The sequence below is a fragment of the Pelobates fuscus genome, chromosome 6 (genome assembly GCF_036172605.1).
Source record: "Pelobates fuscus isolate aPelFus1 chromosome 6, aPelFus1.pri, whole genome shotgun sequence".
In the NCBI taxonomy this organism is placed as follows: domain Eukaryota; kingdom Metazoa; phylum Chordata; class Amphibia; order Anura; family Pelobatidae; genus Pelobates; species Pelobates fuscus.
Window position 1 is genome coordinate 303,779,505 of NC_086322.1, and position 16,550 is coordinate 303,796,054.

General features: G+C 39.4%; 1 protein-coding gene across 3 annotated transcripts in view; it reads right to left on the bottom strand.

The window, feature by feature from the left end:
- The window catches only part of SLC9A8 (solute carrier family 9 member A8), a 96,780-nt gene that overhangs the window by 49,770 nt on the left and 30,460 nt on the right, over positions 1 to 16,550 (bottom strand). For all 3 annotated transcript variants that reach the window (XM_063459677.1, XM_063459678.1, XM_063459679.1), the window contains exons 4-6: positions 13,778 to 13,836; positions 9,850 to 9,933; positions 3,621 to 3,722 (exon numbers count right to left, since the gene is read on the bottom strand). In XM_063459677.1, the coding sequence (XP_063315747.1) occupies positions 3,621 to 3,722; positions 9,850 to 9,933; positions 13,778 to 13,836 (245 nt within the window). The remainder of the gene's footprint in view (positions 1 to 3,620; positions 3,723 to 9,849; positions 9,934 to 13,777; positions 13,837 to 16,550) is intronic.

The window sequence follows — 16,550 nt, forward strand, 5'->3', positions numbered from 1 at the left end:
ATGCCTTCTCCAAGATGCCGGCTCAAAACGAAGCCACCGCATCCTGTGCAATTCATCCGAGGCAGGTGGCTGCATGCACTATTTAATGTTAAATAATTGGCCTATACATCTGCTCCGATATTGAGGCAGGGCTCAGTACGTGCCATGATAGTGTCCCCTGGCAAGTTAATCTCTTTAAGCAGAAGATGTAGATTATCCTTTTACTGTGCCAGTGTTCTGTGTGATCCCCACATTTAGGGACCCGCAGTGACAAGCGATACTGGAGCATACAGAGAGTGGGTTCGGTCCCTTGAATTACATGCTCAGTGGCACGTGTTCTAGTGCTCTCATACCCATCATGCAATGGGGTCTGATGCTCCCTGCAAGTTTGTAATCCAAGAATGGATAGTGCTATAAGACAGCTTTCCGGGGAGGTCAGATTAGCTGTGAGCCAGCTGTGGTGCCGCACAGTAAAAGGAGAAATAACGGTCACTGCAAAACAGCAATATGCTTTCAACTGCAAATGGAGTGGAGATGGAGGGTTACCAGTGCCAGATACCAAGCTCACCACCACAAATAATGCATGCATCCACTGCAGAAAGGAGCAATCTGCTGGTAAGATTTGGTCAATTGCAGCCTCCCTTAAAGGGACATTATAGTCACCAAAACAACTTTAGCTTAACCCCTTAAGGACCAAACGTCTGGAATAAAAGGGAATCGTGACAGGTCACGTGTCCTTAACCCCTTAAGGACCGGACTGTTTTTGCGATGTTGTACATTTGCGACCAGGCATCTTTTTACACTTTTGTGGTGTTTGTGTTTAGCTGTAATTTTCCGCTCTCTCATTTACTGTTCACATACAAATTATATATTGTTTTTTTCAGGACAAAAGGGGCTTTCTTTACATACCATTATTTATATAATCTCATTTAATTTAATTTAAAAAAAATGAAAAAATATGATGAAAAATTGAAAAAAATACATGTTTTTTTACTTTTATGTGAAAAATCTTTTACTCATCTACAAAAGCGAATGAAAAAAACTGCAAAATAGATTCAAAATTTTGTCCTGAGTTTAAAAATACCCAGTGTTTACATGCTTTTTGCTATTTTTTTGCAAGTTATAGGGCTATAAGTACAAGTAGGATATTGCGGTTTCAAAACATACATATTTAAAATGTATCAATAGTGACATTGTAACACTATTATCTGTCATAAATCGCTGAATAACACCCCACATGTACATATTTCTTTTAAAGTAGACAACCCAAGGTATTCAATATGGGGTATGTCCAGACTTTTTTAGTAGCCAGTTAGTCGCAAACACTGGCCAAAGTTAGCGTTCATATTTGTTTGTGTGTGAAAAAAGTAAAAAACTAAATTGAACGCTAATTTTGGCCAGTGTTTGTGACTAAGTGGTTACTAAAAAAGACTGGACATACCCCATTTGCAATACCTTGGGTTGTCTTATTTTGCAAATGGTATGCCATCATGGGGGTAATTATCATTCCTGGGCTACCATACGCTCTCAAAGGCAACGTAACCAACCTGGCCGTTTTCAATGTCAAAATATTTGACCCATATATTTGACCCTGTTACTTTCAAAAACGCTATGAAACCTGTACATGGGGGGTCCTGTTATACTCAGGAGACTTTGCTGAACACAAATATTAGTGTTTCAAAACTGGAAAATGTATCACAACAATTATATCATCAGTAAAAGTGCTGTTTGTGTGTGAAAAATGCAAAAAAAGTCACTTTCACTGACAATATCATCGCTGTGATATGTTTTACTGTTTTGAATCACTAATATTTGTGTTCAGCGAAGTCTCCCGAGTAAAACAGTACCCCCCATGTACAGGTTTTAGGGTGTCGTAGAACGTTACAGGGTAAAATACAGTGATAGCAAATTAAATTCTCTGGACTTTCGGCCTGGGTTGGCAGGCAGGTCCCTTAAATTGCAATCAATAAAATAACTTAATTATGTAAAAATATTACATAAATACGCACGTAGAATTTAAATATATATGCATATTTATATATTTGAAGTCTACATGTATATTTATATAATTATTTATGTAATTTTGTATATGGACATATGAATAGTTCGTATTCTTTTTATTTATTTATATATACATAGATATATATATACAATTTCATTCTAAGTGTATTTTGATATAAATATATACATATTAATATCAAAATACAGTTAGAATAAAATTTCGTATAGATATATAATTTTTTTTTAAAAATGTATTATTATTTTTACATGTTTAATTTAATTTAAATTACTTATTATTTGTATTTTATAATAATATATATAGTTATTATATATATATTATATATATACACGTGTGTAATTTAATTATAAGTGTATTTTTATATTAATATATGTACATAATAATATAAAAATACACTTAGCATGACATTATATATATGATATATAGACATATATTATATAGGTATAATATATGTCTATATATCATATATATATATATATATATACACACACACATATATAATAATAATTTTTTTTTATTAACTATAACTTTAATTTTTTTTTATGATTTTACAGTTGCAGGGAGACTGCCTGTCAGCCCAGACAGTCCCCCTGCAGGCAGAGACTAGGACACCTATTGTGACCACGTGGTCGCCCTGTTGGGCGATCACATGGCCACAGGGGTCCTAATTCGCCATGGGGAGACTGTCTGGGCTGCAGGCAGTCTCCCCACAACGGGAGCACCGCCGATCGCCGCCGGGGGAACGACGGCGATCGGGTAAGTACATTTTAAATTTAGGACGGTTCAGGACCGTCGTTGGTCGGCAATGAAAAAATGCCGATGACGGTCCTGAACCGTCCTACGTCCTTAAGGGGTTAAATAAGTCGTTTTGGTGTACATATTCTCTTCCAATTAGGAGGTAAATCCCTTTGTTTATCCAGCCCTAGTCACACCTCCCTGCATGTGACTTACACAGCCTTCCTAAACACTTCCTGTATAAGAGTCAGAGATGTTTAGCTTCCCTTACTGCACATTGTGTTTAATGTGGCATTTCTTGCCTGCTTGAATCTAATGCAGCCTCCTTTGGGTGATTCTAAAGTAAGCACATTGTGCTATAAAAATTAAACCTTGTTTACATGGAGACTGTATGAGACACAGCCAGGGGAGGTGGGAAGTGATTTAACTCCTAAATGGCAGAGAATTGAGCAGCGAGACTGCAATAGGGGTTCTTTTAACTGGTGTATATATATATATATATTATGTTAGATGAAACAAAATCCTGGCATTTCGGATCTGGGCTGCCCGTATAGGTGGGACCAATCTGATATGCTTCAGATATGTTCTCTCTGTAAGGGATATCAGAACGGGGACCCACCGAAGGGCAGGCTAATTGAGCTGTTGTCCATTCTCACGTCTCTTGCCACTTGTTTTTTCTTGTTTTTTCTGTCCACGCACTAAATGGTTGGCACTGAATAATGGGGAATATGAGTAAATTAGGGAGAAGATATTCTATGGGTGCATTTTGGGGCTGTTTCTCCCCTGTTCTAGAAGCTGTGCTCGCTCTGGAAATACATCCGGTCAGGAGGCAAGGACAATTCTAATTTCGAATGCAGATTTCGGATTAGCATCTTCAATGTCTTACCTGGCCGAGGAAGAAAATCCCACCTCCGACGACAAAGGCAGAAATGGCCGTACCAAACACAGCAAACAGGGTTATAGATCCGATATTCTGAAAGAAGTTTCCCTAAAAAAAGAATTTAAACAAAATAATAAGAACTTTCCAGCATTGTTCTCAATTAACCAACATCCAATTAAATGTGTCTTGAGACAACGTATACAAAGTGTTGCTTGTATTTTATGTCTTTCTGGCTCTTTAACTATTTGTGCCACAATATTTCTCGCTGCGCATTTTCCATCATTTTATTTTCCCGTTACTTTTTGGAACAAAAAAAAAAAAAAAATTCATAAAAATAGATTTTAACACTTTTTCGACATTAATCCCTGTGCCTTAAATGTAATCGTTCTGTAACATTCCTGAAAATGACTGAAGTCTGATAATATCCTGTAGTAACATCCGTGACCCAATGCACGCAGGATAGAAGTAGGACAACAACTCAAGGACCATAACCATCCGATGACATTCTGATCAGATAAATCGATATTTCTCGGTTCATTGAACAGACGTCAACTGGAAAACTAGCATTCATTAACTGGAGATAAGAATATCTTTGGCCTTGTTTCTTGTAAGAAAATATAATCCCAAGGCAACAAAAACAAGCTACCATACACGGATATGAAAAATATATTAAACATTCCAATAATAATAATAATAATAATAAAATGTAAAAAAAAAAAAAAACTTTGCTCATAGCTAAAAACTTTAAGGGATTCACCAGAAACAAAATGGTCTAGTGCAAGACAATTCTAAATAGAAGACAAAATGTTCATAACATCCAATGACATTCATCAGAAACTGATTACAACCAATATCTACTCTGGGTGAGCATTATGGTAAATGTAGTTCGGAAATATCTGGCATGCCACGTGATTAATTACCTAGAGAATTGCCCAGAGTCTGAGATCCACGTTGTCTTCACAAATCTTGTTACACCCGCAGACCAGATTTAGGGTACACGCTTTTAAATATGTATTAGACTAGGGGTTTGCCTTTACATTGCCAGGTGGGCTTACACTCTATAGCAGGTGTAGTCCATGACACCTGGAGAGCCGAAGATTGCCTACCCCTGTTCTATAGGAATGCAACACAATCCATTCAGAATTAGGGCCCTTCAGCCCTATGCAGCTACGCCTCCCTCTCTTTACACTGTAAGTCTGTTAATACAGAGCTATAAGAATCGGATTCCTGTATGTCGAATTACTACCTGTATATTTTACTTACTGCAGAGCCTGCTGGAATTTATAAACTGTAATAAAATAACACAATATACTGCTATACGGTAACAAAGTTGGGATAATAAAAACGCGATTGCACCTCCATTGAAATTCCTAACACTCCTGGGCGGCTGCAGGGACTGCTATATTCTGTGCTCAGCGCTAGACAGTAGTAAACGATCACATGAGAGGTCAGTAACATACTAGAGTAAGTACTAGTAATGTTTTTGTCTGGTTTGTACATTGTGGTTGTACACAGTAGTACACCTAGTTGCCCAAGGATGATGGGAGTGAGAATGTAAGGCTATGTGGCTTTTATTTGCTCCTGCATTTCACAGCCTTGTTACAGTGCAGCCAGCAATGTAATGTGGCTGCACATTGTTTTAAGACCTTGTTTATTTTAATAAATATTCAGGATCACAACAAGATGAATGGTACGATTAGAGTGTTCTTTTAGTACAGCATACCACACAGCTGCGGAGGAGTGATGGGAGTTTGAGTGCAGAGTTAATGTGTTTAAAATTCACTTGTCTCCCAAGATGTCTGCATAGCAGGTGAATGTCCAGTGTTTAGCTTAGCATCACGCTACGCTACACTCTCTGTGAGATATAACCCGGAATGTGGGAGGAATGCTTTTTGCGACCTTATCTTTATATCTAGCAATAAAATGGTTTTATGTTTACACACACACACACACGTCCATCCGATTCACAACTACGTCACACAAAGTCCTTCCTCCTCATCAAACACTCCTTCAGGCCTTTCTCTGCCACCATAACTATCTGTAGATTGTAAACACACAGGCTAGCTCGCTAAGCAAATGCTACAATGGCTAGATTGTAAGCTCACATGCCAGGAATTCATTTTATATTAACAGGTCTGTGCTGTGTATTCTGTCATTTATTATAACAGCACTTCTGAACTTACTGGGGCTTAATAAATACTACTAATTATAAAAGTAATATATTCTGCTCAAACATCGCCACGTTAAAACACTTACAGAGTTATTCACAAAAGTGAATTTTACACTTAAAGGGACACTATAGTCACCTGAACAACTTTAGCTTAATGAAGCAGTTTTGGTGTATAGAACATGCCCCTGCAGCCTCACTGCTCAATCCTCTGCCATTTAGGAGTTAAATCCCTTTGTTTATAAACCCTAGTCACACCTCCCTGCATGTGACTTGCACAGCCTTCCATAAACACTTCCTGTAAAGAGAGCCCTATTTAGGCTTTCTTTATTGCAAGTTCTGTTTAATTAAGATTTTCTTATCCCCTGCTATGTTAATAGCTTGCTAGACCCTGCAAGAGCCTCCTGTATGTGATTAAAGTTCAATTTAGAGATTGAGATACAATTATTTAAGGTAAATTACATCTGTTTGAAAGTGAAACCAGTTTTTTTTTTCATGCAGGCTCTGTCAATCATAGCCAGGGGAGGTGTGGCTAGGGCTGCATAAACAGAAACAACGTGATTTAACTCCTAAATGACAGTGAATTGAGCAGTGAAATTGCAGGGGAATGATCTATACACTAAAACTGCTTCATTTAGCTAAAGTAATTTAGGTGACTATAGTGTTCCTTTAAGGCCAAAATAGCCAAACTGTAAAAAATCTCTAATTAAGCTATTCTTCCAGTTTAATTACTTTGAATTTACTTGGAATTCTCACCTTGGTGAATACCGTATTTAACCACATAATGATCGCAGATTTTATGCCCAATTCCTTTCCTTAAAAGTGGGGGTGCGACCATTATGCGATGTGCGAACATTATGTGAAGCTTTATTTTTTGCGATATTATATATGTAAAGCTTTTTTTTTTTTTTTACTTTTTTTAATAGTTGCTGCTAACATAAAACAGCATATTATCTAATGCATTACGTAAACTCTGATCATGATCTCTGTCCTCCTGTCATTTTGTTAATGCATTGCATGGATAAAACGCACTAAAACACAATAAACTGATGGGTAATAAACCCTCTCTTCAGTATAAGGACAGTGGGATGTTCAACATCAGTTCTGTCTCACAACAAAAACAGCAATGGTCAATTATGCGACTATTACGTGATGAATTGAAACCAGGGTGCGACTATTACGTGATGGATTGAAACCAGGGTGCGACTATTACGTGATGAATTGAAACCAGGGTGCGACTATTACGTGATGGATTGAAACCAGGGTGCGACTATTACGTGATGGATTGAAACCAGGGTGCGACTATTACGTGATGAATTGAAACCAGGGTGCGACTATTATGCAGTGAAATATGGTAATCCTGTTAGGGTTCCAGGATTGGAAAGCCTTAGCGCTGCGATGAAAGTGCGTTTGAGATGTCGGATGTGCCAAGTATTAACGGTGCTAGTGTTTCTTGGATCTAATTCTGCTTTTAACATACTTTTAGCACGGTTCCCTATTTTCCCCATTGCACCCGCTTACTATTATTATTGCTGAAGGTGGATTAACCCTTTGTTTTATTTTGACTAAAAAGTGAGTTCGCTGTGGAAAATTTGTAGGAAATCTTTTTTCCCCTACATTTTGCAAGTCAGCCACCATAAATCACTTCTTCGCAGATAAATCCTGGAAATATCAATGCTGAACCAATACCTGTTTGCAGAACTTGCAAATTCTTTTTAATGAAATAGGCGAAGTGTCAAACTATTTATTACGCTCCGTGTAAAAGGAAAGAAGGCGTGGAAGATAAAGAAGGCAAATGATACAACTTAATGATAAATGTGCATGGCGTAGATTGGGGTGAGGGCACACGGGGTGAAACACACCCATTAGTTTCTGGATTACAAAGTACACCGTGGCTGCTGACACTGACAGATTGTTTAATGGGTCCCAAGTTATTTAAGAATCCACGAATACCCCACTATCAGCCAGGCTTACACAGATACACTCAATCTGCCGTGGGCCTATAATAATATGCGTGATTGTCCTACGGCGCTATTTCCACTCACCTGTGTCCTCAACAGCCCCCGTCTCCCACCTCCAACCTTTATCCCAGGATGGTGACCACCCCTCCCATCCGCACTGACGTGTAACTTGATACTCACATCTGAAGTTCCAGCATTTGCTGTAAATCCCTAGTCATTGCAGCCTCTGCAGTGATATCTGCACAGACTTAACCAACAACGATGACCCTATGAACATTCTACAGCACTGCGGAGCTTATCCCATATAGCCTCACATAGGGCACAGCACGGAATTCTGGAAGTTGTAGAATATAATAATATAGAGCTTAGAGTGAAACTGCAACTCCCGGAAACCTTGTGATGAAACCAGATGCAGCTTTAGTGTTGGAGTAAAAAAAGAAAACTGCGCATGATGAGAGGGAAGCGGGGACAGGGAAGATATATGGAGAAAAAGAACTAACTACTAACCTACACACTAAACGTAATGCGCCGAGACCTAAACGCACCTTTAAGACTGCTTGCTGTATTTGTTTAAGTGTTTTTTTTTCCTTTCTTCCATTTTATTAAGATGACAAGATCACATCTTATAAACAATACACAAGATCCAGCGCACTCTCCTATCTACTAAACAGCAACTTCTATGTTGACAGATTTTATTAGTTTTTAAAACTTTTAAAAACTAATAAAATCTGTCAACATTGAAGTTGCTGTTTAGTAGATAGGAGAGTGCGTTGGATCTTGTGTATTGTTTATTGTATAATATGGCCCCCAGCAGCACCCCATTTAAGCATGTTCAGGTGAGTGCAACCATCCCCCCATGTTTCCTATAAATATTTGGGAGTCTAGCCAACTCCTTGGTTTTGCACCCCTCCCTGTTACAGGTGCCTCATCTCAGGTCCCTATTTAGCCTTGTACTGCAGAGAGCCTCAGATGGTTTTTTCCCCCAAGTAAGTGGGTTAATCTCATAAGAGCAGACATTAGACTGTGAGAGTAGGACCTGCCAAAGATGGGGTACATTGACGTGGTGGCAGGCTTATGCAATGTATGATCATATAATGTAACTAAATCCCCATTATTTTTTTTTGCCTAGATTAGGTGTTTTTAAAAACTAATAAAATCTGTCAACATTGAAGTTGCTGTTTAGTAGATAGGAGAGTGCGCTGGATCTTGTGTATTGTTTATTGTATAATATGGCCCCCAGTAGCACCCCATTTAAGCATGTTCAGGTGAGTGCAACCATCCCCCATGTTTCCTATATATATATATATATATATATATATATATATATATATTTGGGAGTCTAGCCAACTCCTTGGTTTTGCACCCCTCCCTGTTACAGGTGCCTCATCTCAGGTCCCAATTTAGCCTTGTACTGCAGAGAGCCTCAGATGGATTTTTTTCCCAAGTGGGTTAATCTCATAAGAGCAGACATTAGACTGTGAGACTAGGACCTGCCAAAGATGGGGTACATTGACGTTGTGGCAGGCTTATGCAATCTATGATCATATAATGTAACTAAATCCCCATTATATTTTTTTTGCCTAGATTAGGTGTTTTTAAAAAAACTTAAACTACCGGTAATAAAATCTGTCAACATTGAAGTTGCTGTTTAGTAGATAGGAGAGTGCGCTGGATCTTGTGTATTGTTTATTTTATAATATGGCCCCCAGCAGCACCCCATTTAATCATGTTCAGGTGAGTGCAACCATCCCCCAAGATCACATCTTATGCCACAATTATAGTAGGAATTCAGATAAATCTGAGGAATTCACCACTTTTGAACACTTTGTGTGTATTTTCACCAAACAAGGAATACTAGAGTACTGACACGGGAACTTCAAATCTGTCCTACAATTTGTAATCTCATTTATATAGCTTCACACGTGTCAAAACATACATTCATCAGATTAAAGAATCCAAGAATCTAGTCCTCTCCCCAATTACTAATTTAGATCGTTACGAAATGTAAGAAAGCATTCTACTCTGAATTGAAATTTCTTATCTGTACGCCAAAATGAAATAGAAAAATACGAAGAAATTCAGGATGATATGGTAGCTCAATATGTACCTTGTGTAAGGAATAGCCGGACTCAAATATAATCGGTGGAAGCAAGAGCAGAAAAAACATATTTGGACGAAACATTTCTTCCTCCTGCAAGGGAATAAAAGAGACAGGTGAAGCCAATCTGATATTTTTGTTATATGCAAAATAATAGTCAATATTTTGTTATTGTGAAGGGATGATAGCCAGGTCCTATAGAGATGCTAATGATAAGGACGTTGGCACAACGCTGCTTGGCCAATAGCAAATTTAATGAGAGCTTTGACCACAGCAGAGATCTGGTATACTTGTGACACACTCATGGGATAACGAGGGTTCTAAAATGAGATTTGTGTTCTAAATCTTTTTACGTTGGGCATCTGGTCATAGATTCTCCTTCCTAGATTGTCTCTAGGAAACCTGTCCTTCAAACATCAGGATCTGACAGGAGAGGAGGCATTCCTTCGCAAAAAACAGGTCTAACCATGAACATGGCTGAGTGGCTCACCTGTGCTAAAGCAGGAAGACCATGAAAAGTCTTTTGAGTAGGGAAAAAGTGTGACAAAATCTGCCTTGGTATTTAAAACGAGGGCAGATCCAAATCCCTGACAACACTTATAAATCTGTGTGCATTAAGAGGGGTCATTCATGCATCTTACAAGTAATGTATTCAAAATGACCTGATCACATATATAAAGACCACAATAAGGGGAACTACTGACCAAACGCTGACTTGTAGTGAAATGATATACAATTTATAAAGCTCCCGATAAAGCCAGAGTTTGTTCATTCGATTCTCAGTTCAGCTAAAGTCAGTGCTTTTAGGATAAATACCCTGATTTCATTGCAATATTAGCTTTCTTTCAGCGGGTTGTGCTTGCGGGCTATTTTGTCTAAGAATCCTGCTGTTTTCACTGCAACAACACTTAAAGAGTTAAACCAATCTGGGCTTGCTGTGGAAATGCAGAGGCAGGTCTCTCCTATGCAGAGAAATTGCCATTTACATTTATATTGTATATATTTTTTGCTCTGCGGTGTATGGCATTTTCTCCTGACATTTACAGTACCTTTCATAATCCTAAAACAATAGCAGTTAATGGTAATTGGACAGCAGCTATAGAAAAAGGGTAGGGAAACCTCCAGAAGGCTGAGGCACTGGGATGTTTTAGCTGTTCACTAAACGGTAGCACAAAGAAACAAGTAGGCGGATTTTAATATAGACCTCCTACGCACTGGGAAATCGCATGTAATATCTGTGGAATTTCATTTGGAAAATCAGTGTTTAGTCAGGTGAGAGGCTGCTATGCCCTGCTATCATTTAGCACGCAGAAAATCCAGGGTAATTTCACTAGAACTATTCGTATTAAATTTACTGTGACTAATCACCTAAAAACATATATATAAAAACATAAATAGATAAAATAACTTCATAGTAACTGCTGTTAAATGGTATCGAATTGTGTAAATGAAGACCTCTTGTAAGGCTCAGTCAGCAGCAAATTGGAAAGACATTTATTAAAGGGACACCATAGTCACTATAATCATTTTAGCTTTTTGAAGTGGTTCTAGTGCCTGGAATTCCCTGATGCTGTCCCTTAATTCAGTGTTAAACCATTTTAGAGCAGTTTAATACTTAATAAGGCTTGCTGGCTTCCCACAGTCCAGCCCCTGCAGGAGGTGTGTCTAAGGCAGAGATTACACACTTCCTTGTAGTCATACCCTTCATACTGTCAGCTGGAGCTCTGATAGGTTAAAACTGTCAGCTGACACTTTCAGCCAATTACAGCCGCCCATTGCTGCTCGTCAAAAAAGCACTGTGGGAATGGTCTGCTGGGGACCCTCGTTTAGCATTAAATGTTGACAAATGATGGTACCAGCGGACCCCAGACAATATAACCAGTTTAATGAGCTGAAGCGGATAAAATGCCCACAGTGTCCCTTAAGAATTGCGGAAAACTGAAAAGGGATTTACAAAGTTTAGAATGAAGGCCTTGATATGTTTGGGTAATCTCAAATTATTTAATATTTCTGGATGAACTTAAATTTCTTTTTTATATCATAAAAATATATCACCTACAACAAAAACAAAACACGTCAATAAATAAAAAATACCAAAATATTAAAATATTTTTTAAATTATTTAATCACTTTATCAAAACGTATAAAATCCTTTGAAAAGCGTATCCAACAATACTAAATCAAAGATAAATTAAATAACTGGAAAAATAGCAGAAGTGGACGATTTCTGAAAATTTAGCCATTTTAACCTAAAATGTGTAACTTTGATAATTTGCCTCAGTTCCCAGTTATGTGAACAAACCACAGAAATGTAAAGGTACACAAAACGAGCTGCCAATTAGGACGCAGGTCTGGTGCATTCTGGGAAACCGTCTCGACACACTAGGTGGGCTGTGAGCATTCTAAAGGATTTAGGTCAGGGTTCGACAAATCCCAAGCGCCAGGTCGCCATGGCGACTAAGGATTTTGCCCAGGCACCTGGGATTGGTCAGCCCATTCACTCCTCCTACTCCTATTTTAATCCCCGCATAGCTTTCTGTGCGCAGGTGTACCGGAAGGAAGTGATCTGTAATTACTTTCTCCCGGCACTGCGGCCGCACAGAGAACTAGCAAGCTAGCAGGACACTTGGTAAAATCGTCTCCGTTCACCGCCCGTCCCCATTTCACAGACCCAAGGCCCGTCCCCATTTCACAGACCCGCCCGCACAATCATTCCCCTGCGTGGTTTCAGCGCTGGGAAGAAGTAACTGCAGATTCCTTCACTTCCTCCCGGCGCACAGTGAGCTGCAGGTGAGAGACTGGTGGAGGAGAGGGGTCTCGACCAGCGGCAGCCCACTCCCATTAGCCGCAGCCAGGCCAACCAATCTAATGTCTGCTGCTGTACCCAGTCCCACTGGACCCAAGGGAGGCCACTCTCCTGCGCCACGAAGGTAGGAAACAGGAGAGTGGCTAAAAATATGTATTCACTTTTTTTTTTCTCTGTGTGTATATCTGTCCTGCATGTAAGTCTGTGTGTGTGTGTCTGTGTGTCTGTCTGCGTGTGTGTATTTGTCTGTGTGCATCTATGATTCTTTGTGTGTGTATCATATAATAAATATCTTGAGAGTGTGTGTGTCAGTGTGTGTGTGTGTGTGTGTGTGTGTGTGTCCTCCGATCGCATGGGTATGGTGTTTTTACTCACCTGTTTTCCAACGCCGTGCCAGTCTCGCCGCAGCTGGCCCGCCTCCATAACTGAGATGATAAATTACCATCATACCAATCAACATCTCCTCATAGTGAAGCATTAAAGCAATGCATCTCTATGGGGAACGTTGAGTGCTGCCTCCACACTGAATGTAAGTGCTGCATATTGTGCAGCACTGAGATAGGAGACACTTTAGTGACTGCCACTAGAGGTGTTACTAGGCAGCAAGGTAAACACTGCCTTTTCTCTGTAAAACCTACAAGGACAGGCTATAGACACCAGAGTCACTCAATTAAGCCGTAGTGTTTCTGGTGACTATAGGGTCCCTTTAAGAATTGTATTTTTGACGTTGAAAAAAAACTGGCTCCTAATTTTTTTTTAGCAGGCTCCTTCACCTGATTTAGGTTTTATTACAACATATAGATCGTTTGTTATAAAGTATAGCTTTGTGTACAGTTTTATTTGTGACATCGAGAAAAGTCTTATATATTTACATGTAATGGGAAACGTGGTCATGTATTTTACATATAAAGGTAAACGGGCGTAAAAAGGCGTTGAACAGTTACATGAATATGTGAACATTTAAAGAAAGATTTATAAGACAGGAGTGCAGAAATAGGACAGGATAATAAGAGAGGAAAAACACTAATGAGTTTCTGGGAATGTTTGAGGTATTTTAATGGTCACAGCTGACTAGGGGTCTGTTGTCAATTCAGGGCTAAGACATGCAATGGGGTGTTTGCGGGTACTTACCTTCCAGTTTGCCAGTTTCAGAGATTCTATGATTTTTATCACTGCTCCCATTAGGATTCCTAGGAAAGAAAGAGCGTATTGTGTAACCACTTAAACGGCAGCCGGGGCTAATAACCCACCAAATCATTGCTGGCTGAGAGTGATGCCAGTCATGTTCCACATTTAGAACATTAAAGTGCACTGTGGCAATCCTTTTTCTGTGGATGTGAAGTAAATTAATCGGGCCTGAAAACAATATGCCCTGTGGTAAACAGGATGCGGTGCGATTGTGATCTACGGAACGTGGATTTAGGGAGGAAGACTGATTTACTGTTTAATATTTAAACTCCCACATCTGTGACAGAACGATCGTGATTCCTATGAGAAACTGTAGAATGATGCAGAGCAGCAGTTTTTATATAAATATTATGTTTCCTTATTCCCTATATCTAACAATATAGTAACATTGGTAGTAGTATCACTTTATTTATCAATTTCATTTGATATAGAGCAGATATATGAATTGTATTGTGAGTATAAACATAAAACGCACTATCACTTTAATTGTTTAGTTTTTGCAAAATTTTGAACTGTGTTTTTTTATCACATTAACTTTAATTATATATATATATTCACAATGCTCTTACAACAGATTATTTAAATACACTTTAATGCATTTAGCACTATTTAGCCTCCCACAGTGGAATTAGTGTAGGATCTACTGATATTGGGGTACTGTAATGTAATTAGTGTAGGACCCACCGATATTGGGGTACTGTGATGTAATTAGTGTAGGACCCACCGATATTGAGGTACTGTGACGTAATTAGTGTTGGACCCACCAATATTGGGGGTACTGTGGCATAATTAGTGTAGGACCCACCGATATTCGGGTACTGTGATGTAATTAGTGTAGGACCCATCAATATTGGGGTACTGTGATGCAATTAGTGTAGGACCCACTGATATTGAGGTACTGTGACGTAATTAATTAGTGTAGGACCCTACCGATATTCGGGTACTGTGATGTAATTAGTGTAGGACCCACCAATATTGGGGTACTGTGATGCAATTAGTGTAGGACCCACCGATATTGAGGTACTGTGACGTAATTAATTAGTGTAGGATCCACCGATATTGAGGTACTGTGACATAATTAGTGTAGGACCCACCGATATTGAGGTACTGTGATGTAATTAGTGTAGGACCCACCGATATTGGAGTACTGTGACATAATTAGTGTAGGACCCACCGATATTGGGGTACTGTGACATAATTAGTGTAGTACCCACCGATATTGGGGTACTGTGACGTAATTAGTGTAGGACCCACCGATATTGAGGTACTGTGACATAATTAGTGTAGGACCCACCGATATTGGGGTACTGTGACGTAATTAGTGTAGGACCCACTAATATTGGGGTACTGTGACGTAATTAGTGTAGGACCCACCAATATTGAGGTACTGTGATGTAATTAGTGTAGGACCCACCAATATTGGGGTACTGTGACGTAATTGGTGTAGGACCCACCGATATTGAGGTACTGTGACGTAATTCGTGTAGGACCCACCGATATTGGGGTACTGTGACGTAATTAGTGTAGGACCCACCAATATTGGGGTACTGTGACGTAATTAGTGTAGGACCCACCGATATTTAGGTACTGTGACGTAATCAGTGTAGGACCCACCAATATTGGGGTACTGTGACGTAATTCGTGTAGGACCATCGATATTGAGGTTTTATTCTTTATTGTGGTAAGTTAACTATTCTTTTCATTTGTGGGGGGCCTGGCATCTGGAGGGTTAAAGGTACACTCCAAACAATATTACTAAGTATTGGTTTATTGTTTAGTATTAGAGAATTGGCTAAAATCATATAATAAATGGATGTTTTCCCCTGTTAACTTTGTTTTATTTTACGGTTTGTGTTTTTTTTTTTTTTTGCTGTGTATGAGTATACAGATAATCTTACGAAGCCACAACAACAGTATTATTATGGCATTCGCTATAACAGCACGTTTAGAAAAATCAAGTCAGGACAATAATCCCAGGATAGATACTATGTCATTAGAGAAGTAGTAGAAGGCAACGGATAAGCTATAATTGAAAGTCCAACTCCATGCCAGGACCGCTGATCTCCCCCTCACTGGACTGTTCTGTTTGATGTTGTGCTGCATATAGTGAATTAGTCCACAGTGTCATTTGTCCCCCATAACTTCAGCACCGGGCTTTGAAGGGGGTCAGTGCCCCATGTCCATAGATCCTCAATCTCCTGGGGTCTCCGGGATATGAGCGTCCCCGTGGGTGTATGGATGGCTGCCTGGATGTCACTCCAAGCGGGCCCCTAGCCTAGAAGAGAAACGTGAAGTGAGATCTGCTGCGTTGATCATCTGTGATGCAGGAGGGGTAAGTAGCTCAGGTCGGTTGCTGATACTATGCCTATACACCTGGCAAATTGCTTAAAATCTGGCGTTGAAGGAACTCTTCCAGTCTTGGCCTGCAAGGCCGGTTCAGCTGTGTGGCGGCCATCTTTGTCATGTCACAAAGTTTTCGAGACGCCTGTGGTGCAGATTTTGTCAAAAATTCTGTGCACCTCAGTGAGGACAGGGATATACACCACCCTTTAAAAGGGGGGAGGGAGGCTAATGATTGGTGCTAGGCAGGCTGTGCTATTCACCCTTCACTGCGATAGTCACATGAGTCTATTTCAGAACGTTTGAATACGAAATAAGCTTGATTTTGCTCTCAACTGCCGGAGTTACGGAGGAACACATCACACCATCTTGGGAG